Source organism: Xiphophorus hellerii, chromosome 3 (genome assembly GCF_003331165.1).
Source record: "Xiphophorus hellerii strain 12219 chromosome 3, Xiphophorus_hellerii-4.1, whole genome shotgun sequence".
Taxonomy (NCBI): Eukaryota; Metazoa; Chordata; class Actinopteri; order Cyprinodontiformes; family Poeciliidae; genus Xiphophorus; species Xiphophorus hellerii.
Window position 1 is genome coordinate 14,740,866 of NC_045674.1, and position 11,981 is coordinate 14,752,846.

At 38.4% G+C, this 11,981-nt stretch overlaps 1 protein-coding gene across 2 annotated transcripts; it reads right to left on the bottom strand.

The window, feature by feature from the left end:
* Positions 1 to 1,063: 1,063 nt before the first annotated feature.
* On the bottom strand, positions 1,064 to 11,950 carry clk2b (CDC-like kinase 2b). Of its 2 annotated transcripts, none has more exons than XM_032558837.1 (11): positions 11,457 to 11,950; positions 9,397 to 9,484; positions 9,253 to 9,319; positions 9,049 to 9,165; positions 8,810 to 8,976; positions 7,233 to 7,327; positions 5,124 to 5,253; positions 4,968 to 5,050; positions 4,320 to 4,399; positions 4,151 to 4,241; positions 1,064 to 2,035 (listed from the first exon to the last, which is right to left on the bottom strand). In XM_032558837.1, the coding sequence occupies exons 1-11, from the start codon at positions 11,520 to 11,522 to the stop codon at positions 1,853 to 1,855; spliced, it is 1,167 nt and encodes a 388-aa protein (XP_032414728.1). In that variant the 5' UTR covers positions 11,523 to 11,950; the 3' UTR covers positions 1,064 to 1,852. The 2 variants fall into 2 exon arrangements, with proteins under 2 accessions (XP_032414728.1, XP_032414727.1); XM_032558836.1 differs by having other exon boundaries at positions 9,397 to 9,487.
* Between the last annotated feature and the right edge of the window lie 31 nt (positions 11,951 to 11,981).

Here is an 11,981-nt window from a genome sequence, read left to right on the forward strand (position 1 = left end):
CCACAAAAACTGCATGTTGTTTTATGTATTTATTTCTTGAAGATACAACTTACCTATACTGTTTTCTAGCCTCCTCTTGTCTGCACCACATGACTTAAAAAAAACTCTCTTCTGTTTAACATCAGTTCATGTCCATGAACTTTCTGAAACCATGCTTAGCTTACCAAAGAACATAACTATGAACAGACACATCATTTATTTGCACAAACACTCCTCAGTTTCAGCTCTCAGTCAGTCTGCCAAGGCTGCAGAGGGAAGCTGGCAGCCACTGCTCAGCCTTGTGAGCGTTCTCTCTGCCGAGCTGCACTCAATCAACCTGCTGGAGGCGGCGGCCTTTACAAGAGCTCATACTCTGCCAATGCAACATGTGGCTCAGGACATGCAAAATAATACAAAAAATAAATTAAAAAAAATTAACCGATATGTGTAAACTCCTGTCCTCTATTGTCTCTGGGACAGGATTGGACTGTAAGCGACTACTATTACTTCAGTTATAGATCAATTAAAATATCGATTATTCTGACAATTAATCAGATTTTAAAAATTGGCATTGAATTTTTTTTTTTATTTAAACCTTTTTATGCAATACAGGATTTTATGGAATGAAAAAAAAAGCTTATATCTCATAATTATGACTTCTCTCTCTCGTAATCACGATTTATAAGCTGTCTATGATTATCGCACAGCCGGTAATGGGCCTTCAGGGAGTTTCTGCTGGTGATACGTCGATTCGCGTTGGTGTTACCCGTTTCACCAACTCAAATTTAAGACTGTTTAATACCATAATGAATGTGATATATCCACAGAAAATGCATTAATTTCATCCAGCCAACTGGCGATAAATTTGCACTTACCCATAACGCTAGCAAAAAAGCTAGCTAGCCAGCTAGCCAGTCTGGCCACCTAGCTGGCTAGCTAGCTAGCCAAACTGGCAAGCTAGCTAGGTGCTGACTCACTAGAGTGGATAACCAACTGAACTGAATTTGGCCAAAAAGGACTTGAGACAACTTAAAGTGAACAAAACTGAATGGACAGGACTGAATTGAACAGCACAAAACTGAACTGAAGTGGATTCATCATCGAGCCAGGAGACTCATTTATTATTCGATCACAAATGTCAGTTCATACAAAATTTATAATAAAAAAAACACAGACGTTATTATTGTCAGATGACAGAATGTAAACATAAATTTAAGGTTTTGCATTTTCTTGCTTTAAAATGTAAATATAGTCACACAGTTTGTGATATTTTGTCATTTTATACTTCCTTTTCTTCCCACATGTGAGCTGAAGACTGCTCCTATTTCTCCCTGATTTAACTCCGTTTAAGTGCATGAAAGCAAACCTCTTTATAACCAATCCCCTTTTGTTAAATAGCTGCATTTCTCTAAGCAGTTTATCTAATTTTTGTCCATTTTTATAGTGTTTGACACTGGATCTCATCTAAATAACAGTAAAACTGCTTAAACTTTTACGATGCAACATGGAACAAATAAGGCAAAGTAAAAGAAGAACAGGATCCGTAAAGCTAAAAGCTTCCTTCACAGTTTGTTTGAGTATAAATCTAATAAAGAGGATTTGTATTCTTTGGAATAAAGAAGGCTTTGTTCAGATATTTACCAGTTTCAAACCTTCAGTGTTCAGTCGATGCAATCCAGCTCAGCCTCACTCCAATTTAAACGTTCCTCAGCACAACATCCACCTCTTCATTTGTAAATAAATTAATCTTCTGCCTAATCTGTGAGCCCTCATTTACTCTCTTTTACAATACGAATACAGTGTTAAGAACAATTTGTTGTAAACCTGTAAACACATCCATGTGGTCCATGAAGCGTTAAAAAGCTCTTAAGGGTCATTTGCTGTTGTCCCAGCTGTTCCTCCAGGCCTGAGTCCGTGCAGACTGACTGGGCGGCAGGAAGAAGGGATGGTTCAGAGCGGCGGGGAGAGAGATCCGTTTCACCGGGTCGTACTCCAGCATCCGCTCCAGGAGATCAAAAAACTGGTGGTGCTCTCTCCCGTGTGATAACAGGTAGTTCTGGAAATCAATGGAACAACGTAGAAGGTTGTTATTTAAAGGGAGAAATAAGGTTACGGGTGACCTATTATTTTTCAGTGAACAGGTTAGGATAGGTCTATGGACTATACAAAGTATATTCATTACATTTTTTGCACAACTTTATACTTTATGCATCTCATTAGATGCATCTCATTGTGTATCTAATGAGATGCACAATTATACAACCGTACATCTTTGAAAAGCAGAAGAAGAGCCTCCTATGCAACCAACATGAACGCAGTAAGTGGTTTCTGAATGATAAGTCAACAACAAAACACTTCTATTTTCCAGCAGCCATTGCACAGCAGTAAAACCGGCTGACCGTCCACCCAAGTGGAACCCTGGAGTTCCACTTGGGTTGGTAGGTGACGGGGTTGGGCTTGGCTGTGGTTGCTAGGTAACGGGCTCGATCATCATGTCAGTTTAGTTGGTAGGTGAGGGGCGGTGCCTGCTGATTTGTGTTGTTAATTCAATTTATAGAGACTCACACAGAGAAAAGCAGCAGTTAAAAAGTTTTAAAAGTTAAAAGTTTTAAGTCAAAGCGCGGCTGAAGCAGGTGGTTGTTTGGCCTTTTGAAGGAGCTCTTGCGTGGTGATTGGCTGGAGTGGAGCAACAATCTGGTGCTGGTTGGCTGAGGCGGAGGTGTGGTAATTCACGATGCCGGTAGGCTGAAGAGAGTCTCACAGCTTAAATTTACACCTATGGGCTACATATCCTGGAGGTTTTTGAAATGGCTCATTTTCCAGATACCGAAAGAAGTCTTACTTATTGCCAAAAAAGTGGTTGGGTGCTTTCTTAAAAAAAAAAACCATTTGGGCTATTCGTAGACGCAGTTGAGAGTTGAGCACAACAACGTGCAAAATGTGAATTTTGCATCATAGACCTTCTTCAGCATTTGCAGTGGACACCCAATTTTTGCAGGAGTTAGGAACCTGTTCCTGGCATTTTAGAAAATAACTTCTTATATGCACTTCCTGGTGCAGCAGTAGTTGCATTTATGCGAGGCTCATTGTATTTTCACCCTGCTGGACCTTAGGGAGGAGGGCTCACAGATGCTGAGAGGTACAGATAAGGATGGAGCGCTCCTCTACGTTCAAGGTTAGATCATCCCAATTAAGAGCTACAATGTTGAGCCAGAAATCCTGGTTCCCAGACAGTGACTTATCACTGTGAGAAAACTCAGTGATAAGACGAATATAAGTAGGTAGTGACTCCGTCTAGTTCAGCGGTCTATAACCTGCAAATCTAGAGACGCATGTGGCTCTTGGGGCCTCCACTCTTGCTAATTTTGGTCAAAGATGGTAGACCTAAGCACTGTTCTCTAACTGGAAGTTATAGTAGAAGCAAATTTTCTGTGGTTTGGTTCAATATCTGCATGACATCAAAATAAGATGAATAGAAAAAGACATAACAGTTTGAATTTCAGTTGATTGTGATTTTGATGATAAAAAAAACATCAAACTCTGGACTGAAGTGAACATAGACATAGATGAATAAAATATGCCTTGTATAAAAATAGCAAGGTTTTCATTCAAAAGCAGATGCTTTAAAGAAGTCAAATTAATCTGCTTGTTGAAAAACACAAATTTGTATGGATCTAAAACCGCAAAATAGAAATACAACTCTGGTTCGTTAACTGTAAAATAGATATACTTTATAGCTATATAGCAGTTGAGCTAGGTCGTTTTACAAAGGCTTTTATGGCTTTAAAGAAATTAATTTATTAGAAGTGAGGCTAAAAGTGGCTCGGTGTGCTGAAGCAGACTCTATAAGCAGACACTGAGCATGTCTGCTTGCTGTTCTCATTCTTCCAAGAACTAATAAAGTGTTGTCTAAGTGAAAATCACCATTCTCTGTTTGGTATCTAAGAGTTACAGATAATTAAGGGAAACTCTCTTTTCCTTAATTCTTAATTTTATTTTTTATTTACAGGGCTGCAAACAACCGTGAATTGCAACAAGCCAATATTGTGTCAAGTAGCATTAGGCTTCAGTATTTCAGCTTCCTAAGCTGCATTTTCTGTGAATGTTTTAGGAAAATATTCAGGGATATGGCAAATTATTCACTCCAGAGGTTTGCAGTCCCTCAGCTTACCCTCAGTGGTTTACACTTAGATTTAACGTAGCGTCCGGCCTTGGAGCTTTCATTCCAGTCGAGATGACCTTGATGGAAATACCTGCGCTTCCTGTGGAGACGAATAAATAAAATTCAGCCAGATGTTTCAGATTGGGTTTTAAAGCTTTAAGGGTCGGTAGGTTTAAACCTGCTCCACTGAATCATTCTCAGAGGAATTGGTCCCTGGATTCTCTCCATCATCGCCAGATGCTCTTTATTGTCATGAGTCTGCGACGAAAAGCGGAGGAGTTAAATCCCACAATCAATCAATCAATCAAATTTTATTTGTATAGCACATTTCAGCAGCAAGGCATTTCAAAGTGCTTCACATCATATCAAACACAGAAACACAATGCAACATAGAATCAACAGTCAAAACACGACATTAAGTCAGGTTCCATCAATAAATTGGTAATTGATTACGTTTCAAATACAATCCTAAACAGGTGGGTTTTTAGTGGAGTTTGCATCCATAAAAGATTTACCTGTTACACTTCTACTGTGTTATATGGAACAAAATACCTATTGATATTTTTATTCTCATTCACAATCACACAGTTTAAAACGATGTAGACAGCATTTTAATGGGCTTCTGGCACCAGGCTCCAAAAACCTCTTTCACGGAATTTCGAGCAGGGACTCCGCCGTCCCTCACGGATTTTTGTGCAATTCTATGGTACCTGTTAGTGTCTAGAATTTACAGGGTTTGTGTTATGCGCAATGACCCTCAGTCACTCACAACAAAAACAACAAAACAACATGGCTGACCAGAGTTTCAGATTTCCGGCGCACTGACCTGGAAGAGTGTGAAGCCTTCGTAGTATTCGAACAGGATGCAGCCGATGCTCCAAACGTCACACGGGTGACTCCAACCCAGCTCTGTGGGAGACGGGAGAGTTTCACCACAGTCCAAACATCACTGACAGCTTTACGAGTGAAGAGTCCAGCCTACCCAGTATGACCTCTGGGGCTCGGTAGTGACGAGTGGAGACGACCAGAGAGTGGTGTTCTTGTTCAAAGGTGGCGCTGCCGAAGTCGACCAGCCGCACCGTTGTGTCTCTTATCCTCCGTTCACAACATTTCTACTCAGAAGACGCACAGAGACACGTGAGAAAAGGTTCAGTTTGTATCTCATTTCTTATTTTTGAGTCATATGTTCATGCTTCAGTTGACTTAATTACAGTTAAACCAGAGCGGAAATGTTTGGGAACACTTGAGACATTTAATTAAAGAAGTCAAAAACGTTTTCTAGCCTCAGGGTAATTCCGGTCTTTTTGTGTTTTGTACATATCTAAGATTTTTGAAGGCGATAACTTGCCTGCTTTGATGAACAAACAACTTATGAAACAGAAAGAAGTAGGTATTACTTTAACTCTACTTGTTTGTGTGTTATTTTCATCCGGGCTGCATGTTTTATAGTTTATGTGTTCAGGCGCAGGGGACTTGATTGGCAGCAGACTGCATCCATTGATTCCTCCACCACCAATAAGATTTTCAATCTGTAAAGAGACAGTGGTGGTTGGCAAGACGGCGAACTGTAAATCAATAATCCCGTGGTCAAACCTTGAAGTCCAAGCCTTTTTAACAAATATGGCAAAAAAAAAGCATCCAGCATCAACTGGACGGGGCAACAGGCGACAAACAAATACATAAAGATTTTTCAGAGAAACTGGAGGCCGAACGAGCACAAAATGACATCGACTACAGCACATTCACCGCCCATTCACGTTGCTGCCCATATTTACTGCAAGCAAATGTGACCCAAATCAGATTTTTTGGGAGAATAAGTGACCAGATCTGAGTGTGAACACTCAGATCTGGCCCAAATTAGATTTTTTTTGTGCGTCAGATTTGAGCCACTTCCATATTGCCACCTTTCTAAAATAATGGCCTATGTCCTTTTTTGTAAAATAAAAATAGAACTTTTGGCAAAAATGATTTAGGAAAGTGACGATATGTGCTCCTGAATCTCACTTGTATCCAATCTTTTCCGATGTGATTCCCGGGGGAACAACCAAAGCAGTTTTGATCCAACTTTAACGTCACTTATTTGTCTTAACTGGGCTGGCAGGAAATGTTGGCAAGATGGATGACAGTTGCAATGGTTCTGTGAGTTATTACATTAACTTAACAAATGGGGTAACATGAAAGTAACTTTCATCCATGTTTTTTGGAAGAAAGTTACACCTGCAGTTTTGAACTGCAAACGCTGGAGCTGTGATTTCAGAAAAAACTGGATCTGAGCATCAGCTCTGCAGTGGGACGGCAGCCATAATGGGGAACACACCAACCAGACATTAACCAGCTGGAGTAAGACTCGACAATGGGGCCATCATAGTACTGAAGCTTCATCTGGAAAAATGCAAAGCAAAACTTTTCAACAACAGACAAATTCAGATGGGTTTGGAAAAGCACCACATGCACACTCTCAAGTGCAGAGGAGGATGTCATGCTTTGGGCCAATATGTCTTCCAAAGGCAAGGGGAATCTTCTTAGAGAACATTATGAAGTCTTTAAAACAGCAGATTGGTTTAATTAATAAGAAGAAAGAATGGGTTATATTTATGTTTTTCATCAGGATCAAATCCAAAACATAAAACTAAATCAAAACCACCAGACACAAAATTAACTTTCCTCTATCCATCTCAGGAACTTTTATCAGATTTGCAAAAGAGAGAATCCAAAACTGAAAAGATGTGCAAAGAGAAATGGTTAAAGTTCCCTCTTTCTGAATCCTCTGTAAAGATGTGAAATGCTATAAAAAAAATTAGAGCTGCACTATCAGGGTTGTCGTTTTTCAACTTTAATATACATTTTTTTCTACCATATATTATCTTCAAATGCCACATGTTGCTCAATGTGCAGCGAATACAGCCTGCAGTCTTGACGGATAAACCTGTAGCTAAAAGGAGACGTCCTGTGGGTGGCTCATGGTTCTGCTGCCGGGATAAATTTGCATTTAAATAAGAAAACACAAAGGAAACTCTCAGGTTGTTCTGCCACTGGTAATCCCTGCTTTGTCGCCATGCGGCCTCCTTAAAGGATGCAGGCCGACTGTCACCTTTTCAGCGTTGTAGACGAGGGAGTAGTTGGAGTTGACGAAGAGGATGTTCTCAGGCTTCAGGTCGGTGTGAGTCAGCTTGTTGTCATGGAGAACTGTGGACGAGAGCGAGCCAGGACAGAAGATTATTGCATATGTCAGAAACGAGCGCCCCCCGGTGGTGAAGTCTTAATCTACGGCAACCTGTCAGATTAATTGAAGAGAAGAAATTGTATTTATAATAATAATAATAATAATAATAATAATAATAATAATAATATACATTCATCTTGGTTAAACTGACATTACAGTGGGTATAAAACACTTGATTTGGAGTTAGAGGAGTTACAAATATTGCACCGATCATTTACATAATCAAAAACGACACATTGTTTTAAATTTTTTTTTTGTTTATTTATAAAAAGTAAAAAGTCATTTAAAGCTAACTTATCCTGCCAGTTAGTTGTCCAGTCGTTCTGATATTATAGTCATATGTTGGAATTAAATATTATCCTGTCATTTTATCTTTCATAGTACAGAAAAGGAGATTATTGTTAAACTTCTGTATCCCCAAAGTAACAAATAATAATAATAATAATTACTATTTAATTAAATAAAAGCACCTCCAGAGGTATTTGTTTAATTTATACCTGAATAAAAAGACTAACAACTTACTCAGGAGTGAATCATATAAATTTACTGTAATACATTCAGCCTTCCTGTTATTTCCTGAAGTTTATGCTCTCTCTTGCTCCATGTCTTAATATGTTAATACTTATCTGTGCTTCCTCTCATTTCTTTTTTAAGCACCTCTCTGAAACTGAAACCTTCTTCCTTTATATCTTTTTCACTCACCAGCAACTTCATTGTAGAACAGCATTGCTGTCAGTGTGACTTCTTTTCATTTAGTATGATCCATTTGCTAACTAGGGAAAAATATATTTTTCAGATGCATCTGTAGTATCAAATGTAAATTTAAATCAGTTTAAATCCATTGTTCATAAGCTTTATAACATTTGTAAAACAAAAGAGTGATCTACACATCATGATGCTGCTATATGCATCCACTTAATTAGATGCATCTTAATTTTTAAATCTTTTACTAAAGATTAATCAGTTTTACAATATTTTAGTGTGATGCCATGCTATGTTACTTGAACTGATTGATTAACTCATTTATTTATGTAAATATTTTTTGGGAAGTTGTTTTTACTGCTATCTATGTCAGGTAAGACACTGACTGTTTATAATTACTCTACAAAACCCCACTATGGAGGGGGAAAAAATCCTTACAATCTCCTTCTGGTGACTTAGCTTAATTAGAGATTTATATAAATAGTTGTGGACTTGGAACAACAACAACTAAATGTTTCCGCACTTACAAATTAAGAGTTTTTCTTTGGTTGAATCCTGAATCAGGCCTGCAGATTTAAACCAGAAACCTTCGCATCATCTTCTTTTGTATACTCCATCAAACATCTTTTTTAAAATGATTTTATTTCTTTTACAACCCCACTGTGAAACATCTCCCTACTCTCTTATTGATGAAACAGGTAACGGGGGGAGAGAGTGGCTGCAGGGGTTTGTGTTGCACTCACAGCTGACAGCGTGGCAGATCTGGCTCGCCATGTGTCGGATCTGGTTAATGGGGTACGGCAGGAAGTTGTTTGATTTCAAAAAGTCGAAGGTGCTGAGGGACAGCAGCTCAAATGAGATGCACACATGGCCGCAGAAGTTAAACCAGTCGAGCATCTGAACGCAGTTACTGGAAGGGACACAAACAAACATGAAATACGTTGAATTGTAACATTAATAACACGCTGAGTGTTAAACTCACTGCTTGTTCTCAGGATCTTTGGCCCGGATTTTCTCCAGAACGTTTATCTCCAGCTTGGCTGCTTCTCTGTATTTCTCCAAGTTCTTGATGATCTTCAGAGCTACTGGTCTTCCTCCTCTGTGTGTTTCAACACGTTACTTCGTAACTAATACCCATAAACTCTCACACACTGAACCCAGTTATGCGTTTAATCGGAGGAGCTACCTGCTGTGATCCAGACACTGCACCACTTTCCCGAAGGTTCCCTCTCCCAGCGTGTCAAGCACCTCATCTGGAAAACAGAGGTCAGATTAATCTGTGTTGTTGGATTCCAGCTGCAACCCGATCTGCCAGATGTTCTGGACCTACATCTGTCCTCCAGGATGTCCCCGCTGTCGTATATCAGGTGGCCATTTTTAGAGTCCCGCTCATTTTCAGCTTCAATGTTGATGCTTCTCTGCTGTGAACAAAGTCAAGAAATCATCCTGCTTTCACTAAAAACAGACCGATCCAACTTCAGGAGATAAAGTTGAAGGTCTCCATTTAACATCCAGCGAATTCAAAGCATGGAGATCAGTTTATAGCATTATAGGGTTTTTCTTTTGTTTATACTAAAATCTTCACTCCTGTTTGAAAAGCACTGAAATATTTTAAATGCAGGATATTGTACTGAGATCTAAATTTGAAATCCCTTTTTTTTTCGTCTGAGGAGTTTTTCAAATTTTTGTTTTGTTTTGAGGAAAAACAAAACAAAAGAAACTAAATGTGATACTTTCAACACCATGTAACAAACTGGAATAAGGATTCTGGAATCAGCACCAGAGAAGTCTGTTCACTAAATATAATTCCTTCGTAAAAGTAGTATTTTATATTCCCGTTGTTTTGTACTATTAATTGTTTAGTTTCTGAACAAAGCTCAAAGTTTCTGCTCTGTTCATTACAGCTACAACTCTCGTCTCATCTTTTTTTAAATGATGTGATGCTTGTGTAAAGCCCTTTCAGGCACATTTAGATCAGGGGTGTCAAACTCATTTTCGTTTTGGGCCAAATTAAGATCATGAATGCTCTTAAAGGGCCGGTTGTGACAGAATGTATTGATAAAATATCAATCAATTCTTAAAATTAAATAATATTATTGAACATCTTTTCAATCCTTCCAGGATTTCATGATTGTTTTGTGATTTTGTGTGGTTTTGGTGCTAATTTGGAAATATTTGCGATATTTGCACTTATTTATGTTGGTAATTGCGACTTTTATTACTCGCTGTGTAGATCATGGACTATAATCTGACATAAATTTAGGCTGAGGCAGCTGTTTAGCACAAGCAAGAAAGTTTTTGACATTTTTTGAGAAAAATTTGCAATAAATATTAGTGCAAAAAAGTGCAGGAATTTGTTCATTTTCAGTAAATTTCCACAATAATTTGCAAGAAACTGGAGGGACTGATTGATATAATTTGGATTAAACAGATAAAAAATTGAATTGATTTGATTGATAAAATAATATTTAAGCACACTTAGTGTTTAGTTTATAATTTAGAGGGCCACATAAAAAGCTGTGGAGGGTCGGATTTGGCCCACGGGCCTCGAGTTTGACACGTGATTTAGATGATTGAAGCATTTTGTGTAAATAAAATAAATGCTTGGTTACTTATTAAACAATTTCATCTCTGAAATATCCTTGGTCTTCATGTTCTTTAAGTTAAATTAAATTGTTGTTTATCTTGTTTTTGAGATTTAACACACTTATGTGAAAATCTAAAGCCGCTGAGCTATAACATCCAAATGATTTGTTGCCGTACAGTGGATCACACAAGTGAACACATCCCAACCAAATTGTTCATTTTTTGATGTGACAAATCACATTATGATAAATTTTTGTTAAACTTTCTCCTTTTCAAATGTTGACAGATCCTGTTGTTTTAAGTAGTTTGGCACTGGCAGAGAAGATTTGGCAAGTTTTCGATTTACAAATGCATTTCTCCTACAAATATGGCAACTAAACACAAATGTCCCGACTTTTTGTCCTACGTTTAGAAAAATCTCACAAATAGCCCCATACCTCTCAAAACCCAAACTGTCAATTATTGTGAAGTTGGTCCCAGAAATGTTAGCAATGACTAAAATAGGCTAATAAGAGACTTCTGGTCTCTTTGGATGAGGCTAGCATCTATTTCGATCCCCATTCTGAGGCTGGTATTAATATCAGAAGCTAAACATGCAAGCAAAGGAGATACTCAGTGCTGGAAACACGCCAAAAAACACGCACACAAAAGTCACACTGACCCACATAAACACAAGCTGGGGAATTTGTGGATAAATGAACTAAATTCTGTCTGTTGTTGTTGGTTTGAGGTAAAACTAAGATCATACAAATGAAGAAGAGAGACCAATAGATGAGAAAAGTAAAATAAATCCATGGTACTCACTGACAGGCGGAGACAAATGCAGTCCAGAAAGCCCTTCAAGAGAGAAAACAGCTCCTTGTTTCCCATCACACAGAGGTGCAGATCAGATACTAGCAAGGTCAAGTTCAAGAGGAAGAGAAGAAGATAGAGGGATGTTCCTTTAAGGTGAAGAGGAGAAGCAGATAAAGCGGCAGCTGATAAGCTTTAGGGGCTACGTAGAGAAAAATAACTGAAGATAGCACCATGAATATGAAATAAGTGGCTTTAAGAAAACAAGCAGAGAATCTAGACCTAAGAAAGTAAAAAATAGCCTCCAGTGCTGTCAGCAGAAACCTGAAGTGAAGGAAAGACACAAACTTAACAGAAAAGCCAACAAGGAAAGACAGAAACTCAGGAAGAACTAATTTTAAAAAACGTATAAATAAAACCCAATCACACGAAAAACAGAAGAAAGCAAAAGTACAGACAAAGACGGAAAGTGACGGACAGAAATGAGACGACAGAAACGGCGAAGGCGAGTGGAGACAGATGCTAATAATAAACTGG